Consider the following 21,896-nt stretch of genomic DNA (forward strand, 5'->3'; position numbering starts at 1 on the left):
GAGACTAACCCGGACTAGACTAGCCTGTTGTCATTTTTTTATTTTAATAAAAGAAAAAAACTCCATGAGCACCAAGCGTCTGAGTCAAGACTCAAACCCTGGTGGGCTAGCTGCAAACTACCGCGCCTTGCCAACCAAGCTACGCTCTATTCTCACGGAAAGCACACAAAATAACCCAGAAAAGATAAGAGGATTACACACAAGAAAGGAGAACCGGAGTGGTGGGCGAGGGCAGAGGGAGAGTGATGGGAGGTGAGACGAAAAAAGCCGAATAAAAATAAATCAGACGAAATTAAACCGTGAAGGGAAGCTACGTAATGAGACATTACCAGCAGAGATAAACGGTCCATGACCACCCGGCGATCCACGTCGAGAGGCAAATTCAATTCAGAATCTGCCAACAACTCAACACAACAGGCGCCGCTCTCATCAATCAATCAACCCCGTTCGTCGTCTTACCGCCGTTTCCTTCCACAATCTGATCGGTGGTCCACAGCCGATCAGCGATCCCGATGACTCATCGCGCATCGGCATCTCCGTCCCCGCTGGCCGCAGCTGCCATAATTTCAAAAGTGCGCGCCTAGCTGGCGGCGCCGTGGCACGGCTCCAACGGCTATGCCGCCGACCGTTCACGGTCTCACGCTCCAGGGCCCCACACCCGCGCTCCCCCGCGGACGCGGTGATCCGGTGGCGACCCCCTACAAGTACACCCGCTCCGTGGCCTGGTTGAAAGCCACGTCACCCCCTCCGCCCCCAAATTCCACGGGCTCGCGCTCCAATCATTGCGACGCGCGCCGCTCCGCTCCCCTCCCCGCGACTCCGACCCAGATTGGCCGCTCCTCCCCCTCCTCCTCCGGTAAGCGGCGGCCCGCCGATCCCTCCCCCGGTTCGTCTCTCGCTGCGGTTTGAGCCGATCTGTTCCGGGCCGTTTCGTGGCTCTCGCGTGCGTTGCCTGCTCGTGATCTGCTGGTTCAGTTCGATCCGCGGTAGGGTTGGCGGATGTCGGGGTCGATTTTTGGGGGGCTTGGAGTCTGGGCGAGTGGTGATTTTGGATTGTCTCGGCGGATTGTGCAGAGAAAGCAGGCGGGTGGCGGGGTTTTGCCCGTTCTGTCAAGCGAGGCGACGAGTGGTTCGAGATTTCTAGTGGGAGTTCGCGGTATTGTTCTCGATTGGTATTCGTGTGTGCAAATAGACGCGTACTTTTGTAGAACCACATGGTAGGGGGCGGCGATCTGTAAGAAGTCGAGCTACTTGGTATGGCACGGGTTTCTTGGGGAGAGAGCTTGAGTCTGGACAGACTTGCTTTGTGGTTCATGCGAGTCTGATATGTTAGTTGCAGCCTGCAGAAACAATGCTCACAAACCGAGAGGCCGGGGGAATTGATGGTTTTAGTGGGGAGTTCTGCTTCTGATCTTTAGATGTCCATGGAAAGAAGAACCGGGTTAACGAAAGTGCAAGCAACTTAACTCTGGGTGCAAGTAGTCTTCACCTGCAAGCATAGTACCTTGTGCTTAGTTCAATCGAAACGCCACACAGTCAGCTGCACTGATTACCTACCAGTTTTATGATTTAATCGCTTCCTAAACAATGCAAAGATGGCTAATATGATCTGTGCGCTCTTGCCATTATGCTTGTTACTGCATTGGAGCCTGAAGCTAATTGCTATGTTGGTTCCCCTTTCCTCAATCACTGATCGTGATGGCGGCGTAAAGTTTGAGAAATAACCCTAGGGTTTGGGTCCTATGTATGTGGGATTAGACAGCTAAACTGCCAATGGCATGAATTAGACAGCTAAACTGCTAATGGCATGATGTGCATCACCAGTCAGGCACTATTTAGTTAGGAAGTCATTTAAATCAAAGAAGGCACATGTGAATGTGATGCTATGATCAATGTCTAGCCATTCGTGCATACAATCCAAGTCCTACAGAATTATTTTGGCAGTGCAATTTGTTCTTTAGATTGTCGTCAAGCCGCAACAGTAGATACTTGATTTTCAAAGGTCATCTGGAGAAAAAAACTGTATCTAAATAAGTGAAAACAGAATGTTTTATTAAGATAGAAACATGTGTGGTTAAAAACAATGCTCTTTTAGGAATGGATATTACAGTATGGATGCTTAAATCAAACTAGCCATGTTTTGTGGAAAGTGGAAAACAACGTCTGTGTGGTCAAACCCAATACTTGTAGGTTGAAAATATTAACTTTGCTAGTCACCACATGTAACAAAAGTAACAGACAACAGGCAAACATACAAAGAGAGCTATTGAAAATTTTCTCCCAAAAATCTTAGAAGAAAAATACCCCTCTCGTTTGAATGTAGATTCCACCCACTCGTACCTTTCAGCCTTTCGGCATTTATTTGTATGCCTTAGAATTTGAGAAATGTTTGCAGAAGCCATGTGTGAAATTAAGCATAATAATTGTTGCTCATAATATCTTCCATATGAAATTTGAAAATTGTAAGTATAGTCTCTTGGGCTTCAGACATATTATAAAGTAACTCATTCTAATACGCTTGCTTTTGATCTCTTGGCATCGTTTGCCAACCATGACACTAACTGCTGTTTCCTGTAGGCTGCATCTGTTATCAGAAATTTATCACTATTGTGGAAGAACATCTGCTCACTAAAGTTGCTTGCGAAGCCAGAACAAAGCTATTTGCCATCTTGCTTCCATGGTGATTATTACAGTTCATTTTTCATGGCAAATGTTTTGATGTTCATGACAACATTCTGCTAGGAAGATGTGCTGTTAACATGATTTTAATGTGGAATGTTCATGTTTATGAAGGCAACCAACGAAAACCTCCCACCAAATGTCATCAGGCAATTGGCTAAAGAATTGAAGAATCTTGACCAGTCACCTCCAGAAGGGATTAGAGTGATTGTGAATGACGATGACTTCACAAGTATTTGTGCAGATATAGATGGCCCTGGTAATGTTACAATTAATAGGTTTTGATGGCTTATAAACACTAAAATGGCTTATAAACACTAAAAAAATCAAGATGTTTCCCTCTTTTGTTATAATTTTTCCATGTGTTTTTCATATGCTGCTAGTGTTCATAACTGAATACTGAAAAATTTGTTCATTTTGTAAAGAATTATGTCATAATCTGAATTTGTAATTTTTTTACTTCTTCATTATACTGTTTAATGGAAAATGGATATTGGAGATGATGCAGGCGGGACTCCGTATGAGAATGGGGTTTTCCGGATGAAGCTAGTCTTGTCCCGTGACTTCCCTCAATCCCCACCGAAAGGTCTGGCTATCTTTTGCGCGCCATTTATTTTTTCTGCTCAAGTGCTCATGAAATGAAAGCCTGAGAAGATGCATCAACTTGATTATTTCTTGGTAAATATTTAACTTGTCCTTCACTTTTTAGGATTTTTTGTGACCAAAATATTCCATCCAAACATATCAAGCAGTGGTGAGATCTGCGTTAACACGTTGAAAAAGGATTGGAATCCTACTCATGGATTAAGGCATGTTCTACTGGTAAGTACATACTACAACAATGTTTGGCCCTAGTTTTGCTAGGGGTAATACATACATCAACTGTAATTATCGATTAATAACTGTCGGTTTCTTTTTAACATTCTAAAAGGTGGTGAGATGCCTACTGATTGAACCATTCCCAGAATCTGCGCTCAATGAGCAGGCTGGAAAGATGTTACTTGAGAACTATGCAGACTATGCTCGGCATGCAAGGTTACCTTTTGACTTTTTATCGAGCATCAGTGTATCACTTTGTCAATATAGACTAGGGACACCTAGCAGACATCTCTATCTGCCTTCACTTTATATGGGGGGTCCCTTTTTGAGTTTTTCTTTCTGCTTGGTCAAAATTTAGAGTATTGTGCCTGTCTAGGTGACTATGGATGTGATGTTTTTTCTTCTTATGCCATTGCTATAGCTTTTTAAAAATCAGAACACTTATTAACTGTCTACACTGCACTATATGCAGGTTATACACCAGCATTCATGCCCTCAAACCTAAGACTAAGCCCAAGAGTGGCACTATCTCCGAGTCGACTTCTGTAAACGTGGATCAGTCAAGCACAACAAATCTATGCGAAATTGCACCATCGGCTCCCATGGCTTTATGTGCTACTGCTGCTACCAAAGTGCCAGGCTCAAACTCGCTGGATCAGAATGCTCCCGCTGAGCCCACTGTTGGACCATCTACGGCATTGCCCAAGAAGGAAGGACCTGTTGCTACAAAAGGCCCAGCTGATAAGAAGAAGATGGACGCCAGGAAGAAGAGCTTGAAGAGATTATAAGCAAAATGTTGGGGAATCGGAGGTGCCAGATGTAGCACAGATGAATGAATATTGGGCTCCAGGTGACATGAGAGGCAGGTGCCAGATGTAGCAGACGAGTGAATATTGGGCTACAGGTGACATGAGAGGCATCGGGTAAACTGTTTTGTCACCTGCAGAAATTATGTCGAAAGAATGTGAATTGTATATCTTTGCATCAACACTTGTGTAATGACAATTCTCCCAAAGAAGGCTTGCCTTCTCTATTCAATTAATTCATTCTCTTGAGAAAACTTCTACTTGTTTTTACTGTATTTGAGCTCATTTGCAACATTTTTTTTGAGGGAATCCTTTGCAACTAACTATCAGATGATAATCTATATTGACAGATGAGAAGTTCTTTTTTGGGGGCAAGTTTACGGATGAGAAGTTGATGCCGTATTGTGTTTCTGGGAGAACAGAGCGGCGTTTCTCCACCCGAGATCCTTTGCTCCCTGTGTATGAACAATGAATCCGAAACAAATGGTAAAAAATAAAAATAAAGTCTGAATTTGTTTTACACTAAAAATATGATGATAATTTCTAGGAGCTTGTAAATTTTTGTGCCGAGATGACTTCGGGGGAGCTCTGATTTTGCTTTTCAGCGACTTCTCGGCATGATTTTTTGCAAACTACAGAAAATTTCATCATCTTTAGTGTAAAAAAGCCATTGAATTTACTGTTCATCTGGGAGCAGATGAGCTCGAGATCAGCTCCTGGATCCTTCTTAGGGCTTCCTGACTCATCATTGAACTACTGGACAAAGCATGGTAGGGTCAAATGTCCATCTGATGGAATCTGTCAGGGAAGTTTTTTGTTGAATTCTTGGCCCACTTGTGCTCGTCAGTTCTTCAGGATAATAATATGACCTCATCAGATAACCATCATCAGCCGGCATATTTCTGCATTGCTCTTGTCTAGACTCTAGACTGCATCATAGCAAAGATATTCAGGTCCCGCCTGGGTACTGTGGCTGCTACACTGCTCAAATTGAAAACTCAAAGCTGTCTCTTTTTAATAGTGTGGCACTGTAGTTCGCTTCGTGCATCGAAGAATTTCACCTTATTTTTGTGTTTTTTTTCAAAAGGTCCTTGGTGGTGTCAAAGTTTTCTCCTCCTGCATCCACCGGCGACACACTATGAGTTCAATGCCGTCTTCGGGCTTCTGCCTCGACGGAGCAATCTTTTTTAAATCTATAAAACACCAACGGCCACGATATATGAAGCAAATTGTGGCTCTGGAAAAGAATGATAACTTCTCATCTGGCCAAAGATTTCATATAATCTTTACTACTAGAGGCTCCTTTTAATAGTGTGGCACTGTAGTTCGCTTCGTGCATCGAAGAATTTCACCTTATTTTTGTGTTTTTTTTCAAAAGGTCCTTGGTGGTGTCAAAGTTTTCTCCTCCTGCATCCACCGGCGACACACTATGAGTTCAATGCCGTCTTCGGGCTTCTGCCTCGACGGAGCAATCTTTTTTAAATCTATAAAACGCCAATAGCCACGATATGTGAAGCAAATTGTGGCTCTGGAAAAGAACGATAACTTCTCATCTGGCCAATGATTTCATATAATCTTTACTACTAGAGGCTCCTCTTTGGGCGGAAAAGAATTCTATGAGACCAGGTCTCACGCGAGACCCATCCTGATGAATGACACGTGACATTTACAAATCACAAAGCATCCCCCATCCCCCACTTAAAATCGGGGAGGGGGGGAGGAGATTAGATGCTTTGTGATTTGTGAATGTCACGTGTCATCCATCAGGATGGGTCTCACCTGCTAATCGCGAGACCTGGTCTCATATAATTTTTTTCCTCTTCGGGCTGGTATAACATCTCGAGCTAGTAAATCTCATAAAAGAAACAATTCATTTCCCCAAAAAATCGCCTTTCTAGAGGGGTCAAAGTAGCAGTTCACTTTGACTTGAAACACGTTTCTTGGTAAGGCATAGTGACAATAGTAGATTTCTACTGGGGGAATTTGAGGATTTGCCACACTTTTCCTTACATTTTGAGGATTTGCCCTCTTTTTTATTGGCATTGATGATTCTCAAATCCTCAAGTTTTTGGCAAAGTTGTGGAAAATCATCAGTGTCAATAAAAATAAGAGCAAATCCTCAAAGTGCGGGCAAACGTGTGGCAAATCCTCAAAGTACACAGCCAGGCTTCCTGCCGACCAAACTCGTTCTTTAAGCGAAGGAAGAATGGAAAAGTGAGGAAACAGAGGAAAAGATAGGGAATAATAATATGGGAAAAGGAGAGACGATACATGGACAGCTTTGATGCGGTAGCGCTGTGTGGTATTCGCGTTAGAAAGACCCAAGCTGAACTCAATGATAGTTGACGGACGGGAATTGTAACTTTTCTGTGGAAAGATTAAACAAAGGTTATCTGGATCTGACCCAAGGAACATTTCCGACTCCAATCTCTCTATCTCACACACACACACATACACTCTGGATCGGTCTAGCTCTAAAGTAAATATAAACCTCGGCCAGTAACTAATCCTTCCACCGCCCATGCATGTGCACCAATCAACACAAAGTTCTCGGGCAATATTAGCCTGAAGACGCGAAGCGCATGTGAGATACTGATGTTACCAGTCAATCACAGCTTATAGCCTTCCCCATCTTGACCTAATCAATGCGTTTCCAGATCGTGTGATCATTTGATTGGCGGGGCCGTTCGTACTAGGATAAGGATCGCCTACTTGTCTCACTTCAAGTGCACATTGTTTACATGACATCAGGTTGTTTTTATATGATCCGAATATCTTTCGCTGGGCAGAGACGGCGACATGGCACGGAAGTCTCTGGAAACATTGTTTTGTTAGGTTCTTGACGCCGGGAAAGATGAAAGCAACCGCTGCTTGACGGCCAAGGCACAGTTCATGAGTGCTACTGGCACTATCGACCATGTTGCTTTACCAAGTCCTGAAGTAGCCTGATAAGGCCTTGCAGGATGTTTAAAGAGGTTTCAGTAAAATAAGTTGCTGCGCCTAGGCGCCTAGCAAAAGAGAAATCGCCGTATACTGGCCCTCCAACTTCTTAAGAGGTTTATCTAAAAGATTCATGATATAACTAGGAAGACCTTTCAAATACCACACATGAGTCACGGGACATGCGAGTTTTATGCATCCCATTTAATATCTTCGTATCCGAGAATCCACAAATACTACCCCGCATTTTTGGCAAAATCTTTCGTCTTCGTTTTCAGCTCTGCAAGTTTTTTTTTAAGCACCGGTGCTTATGGTGTCTAATCAAGCGTTCATCCTCTGCAAATAAGCACCAGTGTTTAGAAAAAAAAGATTTATTCCTTTAAGCACCTTGCATTGTATAAGGTCAAATGATCTGATTCAGACTTACAACCAAATCAATCAATCATTGGTCGGTTTTATACTTTTGTACAATCCTGATATTTTGAATTACCGGCAACCATGTTTTGTTGGGGTAAATCTTCACGTGTAGCACCCCTCTGCAGAAAAATGTACTTCCCTTGAAGTACACTCCCATCACGTAAAAATCCTAGACGTCAATGACATGATAGGAGGTGGTTTGGTCGTAATTCTGAGAGCATGGCGATCGCATGGCCCCCTCATGGTCTATGGAGATGTGTGAGGTAGACTATGTCACCGCCTTTGTGTAGGTTTATTTTGTGTCGACGGGGATGACAAGACGACGATGGTTTTTCTGTGTCAAAAAAAAGTCCTCCCTACTTAGTTCCGGCTCCGACGTTGTTCATTCCAATACCGACAATAACGCATGGAGGCCGAGCCTGCCGATCATTTGCCGCATATGGTTGATTCTCTAGGTGTCGATAGTCGTTGCTTTTTGACTTCATGCAATTGATGTGTTTGTTCATGTTATACCTTAGAAGGGACTTGTTGTCTATTGGTGTGGGGCGAGCATATTTGGGAGTCTTCCTTGGCAACATTTGACGAGCGAGAGTCTCGAAATGGGGCTAGAGAAGCATGAGAGGTGTTCCCTAGCCATGTTCTTTCAGCTAGATTTGATCTCTTACAGACAAGTGATTACTATGGCTTGTCAATCTATCTAGTGATGGTGCTTTTCCAGTTCTTCGGAAGATGGTCCACATGCCTCGTCCTTCTCCCATGGTTGGTGAAAAGACCTATGTTGCCCACTAGGGAGGGAGGTGAGCGGACGTTCTAAAATAATTATAGAGTAGGATTAGTCTTGATGCGTAATTAAACTAGCATGAATCTTTCCACACACACACACATCCTATATATGCTAGGCTCACTGAGGCGCCGACACAATGTTAAACAAGAGTTGCAATTCAAGGAAATTGGCAAGCAATTCAAAACCTGCACACAATATATAAATAATAGAAAGTATGAATTACATAATGTAAAAGGAGATGGGAGATGACACATGTATTTCATGGACTTCAAATATACCAATATTCTAATCACGGTTGAGGTGCCCTCAGATAGACTCTCTCTTGAGGCATTGGCTTCTCGAGAGAATGCCGCTCTGTTCACCATGGATAGCTTATTTCTCCACTCCGAAGATGGCAAACTCCAGGACCAAATCACAAAGAACTCGGGCCTCTTCACAAGCTTCACGAAGAAACTACTGAGCCAACGACAACAAAGCTAGTAGAAGGTGATGGCCTACAAGAGTAACAGGCTCCTGGACTCTCACTCAAACCAATCTACATGGAGATCTCAAACCGAAGCAACTAATGCAGATCAAAGCAAGTTATGCTCAAATTCGCTCTACGCAACTCAACCAAAATGGATTGGATAGGGGACAAACTCCTAGGTCCATGGTTTATTTTCCCTTGCTTAAATTGGAGACTAGGATTTAGGGAGGATCTTAGAGGCCGAATAATGGGGAAATCTCATATTTGGGAACCAGCTTCCCACCGAGAAAGAAGGTAGCTATATATAGGCCCCACTCGCTTAACCCCATGGAGGATCTCATGACATTCACAAAGTGTTTACACAGTAAAGAATACTAGGGGTCTGGACTCCAGGATATTTCAGACTGGTATGGGAGCTACTGACCAGCCAGGACTATTTCCCGGAGCAGCCCCAGAACCTCCGGATCTCCTAGAACATGCAACACAAGAACAATGTAAGTCCCTCATATGAACACCATTTTGATGGATTTCGGCTCTTTGGAAGGTAAAAACAAGCTCTAGGTACTCACATAGAGAACCAACCAAATATAAACCAAAATGAAGGATGCATCACACGCAAATATTAGAGCACTCTATGTATGACATGATCTAGCTAATTGTCTGATAGCCCTCCTTATAGTGTGACTATCAAGCTTATAATCTGCTTCCACCAAGAATTTTGACACCGGTAGAACTAGGAAAATCAGGCAAATGCATACCTTTACCTTGGGCATTCTGCTTGGATTCAATGATGATGTTCATGCTTGCTTCAAGCCAAAATCCTTCTCTAGAGCCCAATTGCTTGGTGGAGCTAATAAATCTATTCCCCAGTTTCTAACATGAGAAGCCTTTCACTAAGAACATTTTCACGAGCACATTATAAAAAAATGGACCACAAGCTTTGTGTTGGGGAACGCAGTATTTCAAAAAAATTCCTACGATCATGCAAGATCTATCTAGGAGATGCATAGCAACGAGAGGGGAGAGTGTGTCTACGTACCCTCGTAGACGGAAAGCGGAAGCGTTTAGTAACGCGGTTGATGTAGTCGCACGTCTTCACGATCCAACCGATCCTAGCATCGAACGTACGACACCTCCGCGATCTACACACGTTCAGCTCGGTGACGTCCCTCGTACTCTTGATCCAGCTGAGGCCGAGGGTGAGTTCCATCAGCACGACGGCGTGTTGACGGTGATGATAGAGTTATCGACGCAGGGCTTCGCCTAAGCACTACGACAATATGACCGAGGTGTAAAACTGTGGAGGAGGGCACCGCACACGGCTAAAGATCAACTTGTGTGTCTATGGGGTGCCCCCCTCCCCCGTATATAAAGGAGGGGAGGAGGAGGTCGGCCGACCACAAGGGGCACGCCCAAGGGGGGGGGGGAATCCTACTCCAAGTAGGAATCGGTCCCCCCTTTCCTAGTCCAAGTAGGAGAAGAAGGAAGGAGAGGGAGAGGGAGAGGGAAAGAGGGGCCGCGCCCCCCTCCCCTAGTCCCATTCGGACTCCCCTTGGGGGGGGCACCTCCTGGCTGCTGCCCTCTCTCTCCCCTAAGGTCCACTAAGGCCCATTACTTCGCCGGGGGGTTCCGGTAACCCCTCCGGCACTCCGGTTTTATCTGAAACCATCCGAAACACTTCCGGTGTCCGAATAACATGGTCCAATATATTAATCTTTATGTCTCGACCATTTCGAGACTCCTCGTCATGTCCATGATATCATCCGGGACTCCGAACAACCTTCGGTACATCAAATCACATAACTCATAATACAAATCTTCATCGAACGTTAAGCGTGCGGACCCTACGGGTTCAAGAACTATGTAGACATGACCGAGACACATCTCCGTGAAGGAAATATGCCCTAGAGGCAATAATAAAGTTATTATTTATTTCCTTATATCATGATAAATGTTTATTATTCATGCTAGAATTGTATTAACCGGAAACATGATACATGTGTGAATACATAGACAAACAGAGTGTCACTAGCATGCCTCTACTTGACTAGCTCGTTGATCAAAGATGGTTATGTTTCCTAGCCATAGACAAAGAGTTGTCATTTGATTAACGGGATCACATCATTAGGAGAATGATGTGATTGACTTGACCCATTCCGTTAGCTTAGCACTTGATCGTTTAGTTTGTTGCTATTGCTTTCTTCATGACGTATACATGTTCCTATGACTATGAGATTATGCAACTCCCGTTTACCGGAGGAACACTTTGTGTGCCACCAAACGTCACAACGTAACTGGGTGATTATAAAGGTGCTCTACAGGTGTCTTCGAAGGTACTTGTTGGGTTGGCGTATTTCGAGATTAGGATTTGTCACTCCGATTGTCGGAGAGGTATCTCTGGGCCCTCTCGGTAATGCACATCACTATAAGCCTTGCAAGCATTGTGACTAATGAGTTAGTTGTGAGATGATGTATTATGGAACGAGTAAAGAGACTTGCCGGTAACGAGATTGAACTAGGTATTGAGATACCGACGATCGAATCTCGGGCAAGTAACATACCGATGACAAAGGGAACAACGCATGTTGTTATGCGGTCTGACCGATAAAGATCTTCATAAAATATGTAGGAGCCAATATGGGCATCCATGTCCCGCTATTGGTTATTGACCAGAGAGGTGTCTCGGTCATGTCTACATAGTTCTCGAACCCATAGGGTCCGCACGCTTAACGTTCGTTGACGATATAGTACTATGAGTTATGTATGTTGGTGACCGAATGTTGTTCGGAGTCCCGGATGAGATCACGGACATGACGAGGAGCTCCGGAATGGTCCGGAGGTAAAGATTCATATATTGGATGATATTGTTTTGCCAAGGGGTTGGGCCCATGGGGCTATAAGTCGGTGCAAAAGGAGTTTTGCGGAGGCCAGGGGGCTAAACGTCGGAGACCCTGGCGTCTGGCCCTGGGCCAGACACCGAGGCCCATGGCGTCTGGGCCAGACGCCAAGGATTGTGGCATTTGGTCCTGGAGTCCGAGTGGGACTCTTGCCTTTCGGGCAAAACCGACTTTGAGGAGGCTTTTGCTCCAAGTTTCGACCTCGGGGCTCAACATATAAATAGAGGGGCAGGGCTAGCACCAAAGACAGATCAAGAAACACCAAGCCGTGTGCCGGCAACCCTGTCCCCTCTAGTTTATCCTCCGTCATAGTTTTTGTAGTGCTCAGGCGAAGCCCTGCGGAGATTGTTCTTCACCAACACCGTCACCACGCCATCGTGCTGCTGGAACTCATCTACTACTTCGCCCCTCTTGCTGGATCGAGAAGGCGAGGACGTCACCCAGCCGAACATGTGCAGAACTCGGAGGTGCCGTGATTTCGGTACTTGGATCGGTCGGATCGTGAAGACGTAGGACTACATAAACCGTGTTGATATAACGCTTCCGCGAACGGTCTACAAGGGTACGTAGACAACACTCTCCCCTCTCTTTGCTATGCATCACCATGATCCTGCGTGTGCGTAGGAATTTTTTTGAAATTACTACGTTCCCCAACACTCCGGTCAATAACCAATAGCGGAACCTGGATGCTCATATTGGTTCCTACATATTCTACGAAGATCTTTATCGGTCAAACCGCATAACAACATACGTTGTTCCCTTTCTCATCGGTATGTTACTTGCCCGAGATTCGATCGTCGGTATCATCATACCTAGTTCAATATTGTCACCGGCAAGTCTCTTTACTCATTCTGTAATGCATCGTCCCGCAACTAACTCATTAGTCACATTGCTTGCAAGGCTTATAGTGATGTGCATTACCGAGAGGGCCCAGGGATACCTCTCCGACAATCGGAGTGATAAATCCTAATCTCGATCTATGCCAACTCAACAAACACCATCGAAGACACCTGTAGAGCATATTTATAATCACCCAGTTACGTTGTGATGTTTGATAGCACACTAAGTGTTCCTCCGGTATTCGGGAGTTGCATATCTCATAGTCATAGGAACATGTATAAGTCATGAATAAAGCAATAGCAATAAACTAAACGATCATAGTGCTAAGCTAACGGATGGGTCTAGTCCATCACATCATTCTCTAATGATGTGATCCCATTCATCAAATGACAACACATGTCCATGGCTAGGAAACTTAACCATCTTTGATTAACGAGCTAGTCAAGTAGAGGCATACTAGGGACACTCTGTTTGTCTATGTATTCGCTCATGTACTAAGTTTCCGGTTAATACAATTCTAGCATGAATAATAAACATTTATCATGATATAAGGAAATATAAATAACAACTTTATTATTGCATGTAGGGCATATTCCTTCAGTCTCCCACTTGCACTAGAGTCAATAATCTAGATTACACAGTAATGATTCTAACACCCATGGAGTCTTGGTGATGATCATGTTTTGCTCGTGAGAGAGGCTTAGTCAACGGGTCTGCAACATTCAGATCCATATGTATCTTGTAAATCTCTATGTCTCCCTCCTTGACTTGATCGCGGATGGAATTTAAGCATCTCCTAATGTGCTTGGTTATCTTGTGAAATCTGGATTCCTTTGCCAAGGCAATTGCGCCAGTATTGTCACAAAAGATTTTCATTGGACCCGATGCACTAGGTATTACACCTAGATCGAATATGAACTCCTTCATCTAGACTCCTTCATTTGCTGCTTCCGAAGCAGCTATGTATTCCGCTTCACACGTAGATCCCGCCACAACGCTCTGCTTAGAACTGCACCAACTGACAGCTTCACCATTCAATAAAAATACGTATCCGGTTTGTGACTTAGAGTCATCCGGATCAGTGTCAAAGCTTGCATCGACATAACCATTTACGACGAGCTCTTTGTCACCTCCATAAACGAGAAACATATCCTTAGTCCTTTTTAGGTATTTCAGGATGTTCTTGACCGCTGTCCAGTGATCCACTCCTGGATTACTTTGGTACCTCCCTGCTAAACTAATAGCAAGGCACACATCAGGTATGGTACACAGCATTGCATACATGATAGAACCTATGGCTGAGGCATAGGGAATGACTTTCATTTTCTCTCTATCTTCTACAGTGGTCGGGCATTGAGTCTGAGTCAACTTCACACCTTGTAACATAGGCAAGAACCCTTTCTTTGCTTGATCCATTTTGAACTTTTTCAGAACTTTATCAAGGTATGTGCTTTGTGAAAGTCTAATTAAGCGTCTTGATCTATCTCTATAGATCTTGATGCCCAATATATAAGCAGCATCACCGAGGTCTTTCATTGAAAAATTCTTATTCAAGTATCCTTTTATGCTATTCAGAAATTCAGTATCATTTCCGATCAACAATATGCCATCCACATATAATATCAGAAATGCTACAGAGCTCCCACTCACTTTCTTGTAAATACAGGCTTCTCCAAAAGTTTGTATAAAACCATATGCTTTTTCACACTATCAAAGCGTATACTCCAACTCCGAGATGCTTGCGCCAGTCCATAAATGGATCGCTGGAGCTTGCACACTTTGTTAGCACCTTTTGGATCAACAAAACCTTCCGGTTGCATCATATACAACTCTTATTTAAGATATCCATTAAGGAATGCAGTTTTGACATCCATTTGCCAAATTTCATAATCATAAAATGCGGCAATTGTTAACATGATTCGGACGGACTTTAAGCATCGCTATGGGTGAGAAGGTCTCATCGTAGTCAACTCCTTAAACTTGTCAAAAACCTTTCGCAATAAGTCGAGCTTTGTAGACAGTAACATTACCGTCAGCGTCAGTCTTCTTCTTGAAGATCCATTTATTCTCTATGGCTTGCCGATCATCGGGCAAGTCAACCAAAGTCCATACTTTGTTCTCATACATGGATCCCATCTCAGATTTCATGGCCTCAAGCCATTTTGCGGAATTTGGGCTCATCATCGCTTCCTCATAGTTCGTAGGTTCGTCATGGTCAAGTAATATGACCTCCAGAACAGGATTACCGTACCACTCTGGTGCGGATCTTGCTTTGGCTGACCTACGAGGTTCGGTAGTAACTTGATCAGATGTTTCATGATCATCATCATTAACTTCCTCACTAATTGGTGTAGGAATCACTGGAACTGATTTCTGTGATGAATTACTTTCCAATAAGGGAGACGGTACGGTTACCTCATCAAGTTCTACTTTCCTCCCACTTACTTCTTTCGAGAGAAACTCCTTCTCTAGAAAGGATCCATTCTTAGCAACGAATATCTTGCCTTCGGATCTGTGATAGAAGGTGTACCCAACAGTTTCCTTTGGGTATCCTATGAAGACACATTTCTCCGATTTGGGTTCGAGCTTATCAGGTTGAAGCTTTTTCACATAAGCATCGCAGCCCCAAACTTTAAGAAACGACAACTTGGGTTTCTTTCCAACAGTTCATATGGTGTCGTCTCAACGGATTTTGATGGTGCCCTATTTAACATGAATGCAGCTGTCTCTAAAGCATAACCCCGAAACAATAGCGGTAAATCAGTAAGAGACATCATAGATCGCATCATATCTAATAAAGTGCGGTTACGATGTTCGTACACACCATTACGCTGTGGTGTTCCAGGTGGCGTGAGTTGCGAAACTATTCCGCATTGTTTCAGATGAAGACCAAACTCATAACTCAAATATTCACCTCCATGATCAGATCGTAGAAAACTTAATTTTCTTGTTACGATGATTTTCCACTTCACTTTGAAATTCTTTGAAATTTTCAAATGTTTTAGACTTATATTTCGTCAAGTAGATATACCCATATCTGCTCAAATCTATCGTGAAGGTCAGAAAATAACGATACCCGCCACGAGCATCAACACTCATCGGACCACATACACCAGTATGTATTATTTCCAGTAAATCTGTTGCTCGTTCCATTGTTCCGGAGAACGGAGTCTTAGTCATCTTGCCCATGAGGCATGGTTCGCAAGCATCAAGTGATTCATAATCAAGTGATTCCAAAAGCCCATCGGCATGGAGTATCTTCATGCGCTTTACGCCAATATGACTAAGCGGCAGTGCCACAAATAAGTTGCACTATCATTATTAAACTTATATCTTTTGGCTTCAATACTATGAATATGTGTATCACTACTATCGAGATTCAATAAAAATAGACCACTCATCAAGGGTGCACGACCATAAAAGATATTACTCATATAAATAGAAAAACCATTATTCTCTGATTTAAATGAATAACCGTGTCGCATCAAACAAGATCCAGATATAATGTTCATGCTTAACACTGGTACCAAATAACAATTGTTCAGGTCTAATACTAATCCCGAAGGTAGATGTAGAGGTAGCGTGCCGACCACGATGACATCGACTTTGGAACCATTTCCCACGCGCATCGTCACCTCGTCCTTAGCCAATCTTCGCTTAATCGTAGCCCCTGTTTCGAGTTGCAAATATGAGCAACAAAACCAGTATCAGATACCCATGCCCTAGTGCGAGCATTAGTAAGGTAAACATCAATAACATGTATATCAAATATACCTTTCACTTTGCCATCCTTCTTATCCGCCAAATACTTGGGGCAGTTCCGCTTCGAGTGACCAGTCCCTTTGTAGTAGAAGCGCTCAGTCTTAGGCTTAGGTCCAGACTTAGGCTTCTTCACTTGAGCAGCAACTTGTTTGCCGTTCTTCTTGAAGTTCCCCTTCTTCCCTTTGCCCTTCTTTTTGAAACTAGTGGTCTTGTTGACCATCAACACTTGATGATCCTCCTTGATTTCTACCTCCACAGCTTTTAGCATTGTGAAGAGCTCGGGAATTGTCTTATCCATCCCTTGCATATTATAGTTCATCACGAAGCTTTTATAGCTTGGTGGCAGTGGTTGAAGAACTCTATCAATGACACTATCATCAGGAAGATTAACTCCCAGTTGAGTCAAGTGGTTGTGGTACCCAGACATTCTGAGTATATGTTCACTGACAGAACTATTCTCCTCCATCTTGCAGCTATAGAACTTATTGGAGACTTCATATCTCTCAATTCGGGCATTTGCTTGAAATATTAACTTCAGCTCCTGGAACATCTCATATGCTCCATGACGTTCAAAACGTCGTTGAAGTCCCGATTCTAAGCCATAAAGCATGTCACATTGAACTATCGAGTAGTCATCAGCTTTGCTCTGCCAGACGTTCATAACATCTGGTGTTGCTCCTGCAACGGGCTTTGCACCTACCGGTGCTTCCAGGATGCAATTCTTCTAGCAATGAGGATAATCCTCAAGTTACGGACCCAGACCGTGTAGTTGCTACCATCATCTTTCAACTTAGCTTTCTTTAGGAATGCATTAAAATTCAAAGGAACAGTAGCACGGGCCATTTATCTACAATAACATAGACATGCAAAATACTATCAGGTACTAAGTTCATGATAAATTATAGTTCAATTTAATCATATTACTTAAGAACTCCCACTTAGATAGACATCCCACTAGTCATCTAAATGATCACATGATCCATATCAACAAAAACATGTCCGATCATCACATGAGATGGAGAAGTTTTCAATGGTGAACATCACTATGTTGATCATATCTACTATATGATTCACGCTCGACCTTTCGGTCTCAGTGTTCTGAGGCCATATCTGCATATGCTAGGCTCGTTAAGTTTAACCTGAGTATTCTGCTTGTGCAAAATTGGCTTGCACGTGTTGTATGTGAACGTAGAGCTTATCACACCTGATCATCACGTGGTGTATCGACACGACGAATTGTAGCAGCGGTGCATACTCAGGGAGAACACTTATACCTTGAAATTTAGTGAGAGGTCATCTTATAATGCTACCGCCGTACTAAGAAAAATAAGATGCATAAAAGATAAACATCACATGCAATCAATATAAGTGATATAATGTGTAATAACAGCCCATAATGCAATAAATATCGATATAAAAGCATGATGCAAAATGGACGTATCAAGGGACGATGTCATCGGCTAACCCAGAGACGAACCGAACTCCTCTAGTCACTCAAGCACCAGATACTCTGCCGGACCCTAAGTCCGAACTCTCGAGGTCCGTATCAAGCGGGCGCCGCCAGGAGACTCCGACTCCGGACATCCCCACGGACTCTCGTTTCTCTGTCCAACCCTCGCCTTCAAATAAGGCTCTGGACTTAATGCGATCACTCACCATTACGGAAGGATCACTTCCGAACTATGCCCAGCCCAGACTAGGGCTGAGAGCGGGGAATTTTGCGTCCCACCCACCCCCACTATTGGGGAACGCAGTAATTTCAAAAAAATTCCTATGCACACGCAAGATCATGGTGATGCATAGCAACGAGAGGGAAGAGTGTTGTCCACGTACCCTCGTAGACCATAAGCGGAAGCGTTATGACAACGCGATTGATGTAGTCATACGTCTTCACGATCGACCGATCCTAGTACCGAAGGTACGGCACCTCCGCGATCTGCACATGTTCAGCTCGGTGACGTCCCATGAACTCACGGTCTAGCAGAGTGTCAAGGGAGAGCTTCATCAGCACGACGGCGTGATTGTTGGAAATATGCCCTAGAGGCAATAATAAAAGTGTTATTATTATATTTCTTTGTTCATGATAATAGTCTTTTATTCATGCTATAACTGTATTATCCGGAAATCGTAATACACGTGTGAATACATAGACCATAACATGTCCCTAGTGAGCCTCTAGTTGACTAGCTCGTTGCTCAACAGATAGTCGTGGTTTCCTGACTATGGACATCAGATGTCATTGACAACGGGATCACGTCATTAGGAGAATGACGTGATGGACAAGACCCAATATTAAGCATAGCACAAGATCGTGTAGTTCGTTTTGCTAGAGCTTTTTCAATGTCAAGTATCTCTTCCTTAGACCATGAGATCGTGTAACTCCCGGATACCGTAGGAGTGCTTTGGGTGTACCAAACGTCACAACGTAACTGGGTGACTATAAAGGTGCACTACAGGTGTCTCCGGAAGTGTCTGTTGGGTTGACACGGATCGAGACTGGGATTTGTCACTCCGTATGACGGAGAGGTATCTCTGGGCCCACTCGGTAATGCATCATCACAATGAGCTCAAAGTGACCAAGTGTTTGATCACGGGATCATGCATTGCGGTACGAGTAAAGTGACTTGCCGGTAACGAGATTGAACGAGGTATTGGGATACCGATGATCGAGTCTCGGGCATGTAACGTACCGATTGACAAAGGGAATTGCATATGGGGTTTGATCGAATCCTCGACATCGTGGTTCATCCGATGACAACATCGAGGAGCATGTGGGAGCCAACATGGGTATCCAGATCCCGCTGTTGGTTATTGACATGAGGTCGTCTCGGTCATGTCTGCATGTCTCCCGAACCCGTAGGGTCTACACACTTAAGGTTCGGTGACGCTAGGGTTATCAGGAAGACAAGTATGTGATTACCGAATGTTGTTCGGAGTCCCGGATGAGATCCCGAACGTCACGAGGAGTTCCGGAATGGTCCGGAGGTAAAGATTTATATAAGGAAAGTGGTTAAACGGACACCGAAAAGTTTCGGTGGCATACCGGTATTGTACCGGGACCACCGGAAGGGTTCCAGAGGTCCACCGGGTGGGGCCACCCCTCCCGGGGGGGCACATGGGCTGTGTGGGAGAGGGAGCCAGCCCCTAGTGGGCTGGGTGCGCCTCCCCACCTAGGCACATGCGGCTAGGGCAAGGGGAGGGGAAACCCTAAAGGGGGCGCCCCCCTAGCTTGGGGGGCAAGCCACCCCTTTTCCCTCTCCCTTTGGCCGCCGCCCCCCTCTAGGGTTTCCCCTAGAGGGCCAGCCCCCTTTCCCCTCTCCTCCTATATATAGAGGGGTGAGGGGAGGGCTGCTGTACACAACTCAAGGCGCAGCCCCTCCCCTCCCCAACACCTCTCCTCCTCCGTACGTGCTTGGCGAAGCCCTGTCGGAGTACTGCTGCACCAACAACACCACGCCGTCGTGCTGCCGTTGGAGCTGTCTTTCTCAACCTCTCCTTCCTCCTTGCTGGATCAAGACGGAGGAGACGTCGCCCGTACCGTACGTGTGTTGAACGCGGAGGTGCTGTCCGTTCAGCACTTGGTCATCGGTGATCTGAATCACGTTGAGTACGACTCCATCATCACCATCCCCTTGAACGCTTCCGCACGCGATCTACAAGTGATATGTAGATGAAACTCACTCCCTTGACTCGTTGCTTAGATGAACTCATAGATAGATCTTGGTGAAACCGTAGGAAAATTTTTAATTTTCTGCAACGTTCCCCAACAGTGGTATCAGAGCCAGGTTCATGCGTAGTTCTCTTTGCACGAGTAGAACACAATTTTGTTGTGGGCGTAGATCTTGTCAACTTGCTTGCCGCTACTAGTCTTATCTTGCTTCAGCGGTATTGTGGGATGAAGCGGCCCGGACCAACCTTACACGTACGCTTACGTGAGAACGGTTCCACCGACTAACATGCACTAGTTGCATAAGGTGGCTGGCGGGTGTCTGTCTCTCCCACTTTAGTTGAAGTGGATTCGATGAAAAGGGTCCTTATGAAGGGTAAATAGAAGTTGACAAGATCACGTTGTGGTTATTCGTAGGTAAGAAAACGTTCTTGCTAGAACCCAATTGCAGCCACGTAAAAGATGCAACAACAATTAGAGGACGTCTAACTTGTTTTTGCAGCAATTGTCATGTGATGTGATATGGCCAGAAGTTGTGATGAATGATGAATGATATATTGTGATGTATGAGATCATGTTCTTGTAATAGGATTCACGACTTGCATGTCGATGAGTATGACAACCGGCAGGAGCCATAGGAGTTGTCTTTAATTTTTGTATGACCTGCGTGTCATTGAAGAACGCCATGTAAACTACTTTACTTCATTACTAAACGCGTTAGTCATAGAAGTAGAAGTAGTCGTTGGCGTGACAACTTCATGAAGACACGATGATGGAGATCATGGTGTCATGCCGGTGACAAGATGATCATGGAGCCCCGAAGATGAAGATCAAAGGAGCTATATGATATTGGCCATATCATGTCACTACTTTATATAATTGCATGTGATGTTTATTATGTTTTATGCATCTTGTTTACTTAGAACGACGGTAGTAAATAAGATGATCCCTTACAACAATTTCAAGAAGTGTTCTCCCCTAACTGTGCACCGTTGCTACAGTTCGTCGTTTCGAAGCACCACGTGATGATCGGGTGTGATAGATCCTTACGTTCACATACAACGGGTGTAAGACAGTTTTACATAGCAAAACACTTAGGGTTAACTTGACGAGCCTAGCATGTACAGACATGGCCTCGGAACACGGAGACCGAAAGGTCGAACACGAGTCGTATAGAAGATACGATCAACATGAGAATGTTCACCGACGATGACTAGTCCGTCTCACGTGATGATCGGACACGGCCTAGTCGACTCGGATCGTGTAACACTTAGATGACCAGAGGGATGTCTAATATGAGTGGGAGTTCAATAATTTGATTAGATGAACTTAATTATCATGAACTTAGTCTAAAACCTTTGCAAATATGTCTTGTAGATCAAATGGCCAATGCTCATGTCAACATGAACTTCAACGCATTCCTAGAGAAAACCAAGCTGAAAGATGATGGCAGCAACTATACGGACTGGGTCCGGAACTTGAGGATCATCCTCATAGCTGCCAGGAAACAATATGTCCTAGAAGGACCGCTAGGTGACGCTCCCGTCCCAGAGAACCAAGACATTATGAATGCTTGGTAGTCTCGTGCTGATGATTACTCCCTCGTTCAGTGCGGCATGCTTTACAGCTTAGAACCGGGGCTCCAAAAGCGTTTTGAGCATCACGGAGCATATGAGATGTTCGAAGAGCTGAAACTAGTTTTCCAAGCTCACGCCCGGGTCGAGGGATATGAAGTCTCCGACAAGTTCTACAGTTGTAAGATGGAGGAAAATAGTTCTGTCAGTGAGCACATACTCAAAATGTCTGGGTTGCACAACCG

At 44.4% G+C, this 21,896-nt stretch overlaps 1 protein-coding gene across 3 annotated transcripts; it reads left to right on the top strand.

The window, feature by feature from the left end:
• The first annotated feature begins 652 nt into the window (after positions 1-652).
• LOC123132530 (ubiquitin-conjugating enzyme E2 22) lies at positions 653-4,558 on the top strand. Of its 3 annotated transcripts, none has more exons than XM_044552350.1 (7): positions 653-856; positions 2,578-2,680; positions 2,794-2,938; positions 3,179-3,265; positions 3,389-3,501; positions 3,611-3,714; positions 3,971-4,558. In XM_044552350.1, exons 2-7 carry the CDS (start codon positions 2,678-2,680, stop codon positions 4,284-4,286), a joined length of 768 nt encoding a protein of 255 aa, XP_044408285.1. In that variant the 5' UTR covers positions 653-856; positions 2,578-2,677; the 3' UTR covers positions 4,287-4,558. The 3 variants fall into 3 exon arrangements, with proteins under 3 accessions (XP_044408285.1, XP_044408287.1, XP_044408286.1); XM_044552352.1 differs by having other exon boundaries at positions 654-856; positions 3,188-3,265; XM_044552351.1 differs by lacking the exons at positions 653-856; positions 2,578-2,680 and having other exon boundaries at positions 2,782-2,938; positions 3,188-3,265.
• Positions 4,559-21,896: the final 17,338 nt, after the last annotated feature.

The sequence above is a fragment of the Triticum aestivum genome, chromosome 6A (genome assembly GCF_018294505.1).
Source record: "Triticum aestivum cultivar Chinese Spring chromosome 6A, IWGSC CS RefSeq v2.1, whole genome shotgun sequence".
NCBI classification, from domain to species: domain Eukaryota; kingdom Viridiplantae; phylum Streptophyta; class Magnoliopsida; order Poales; family Poaceae; genus Triticum; species Triticum aestivum.

Bases quoted from the DNA above. Each gene is read 5' to 3' on its own strand.
- LOC123132530 (XM_044552350.1), top strand. The intron at 3,266-3,388 runs GTCTGGCTATCT...TTCACTTTTTAG, and splicing joins CCCTCAATCCCCACCGAAAG to GATTTTTTGTGACCAAAATA. The intron at 3,502-3,610 runs GTAAGTACATAC...ACATTCTAAAAG, and splicing joins GATTAAGGCATGTTCTACTG to GTGGTGAGATGCCTACTGAT.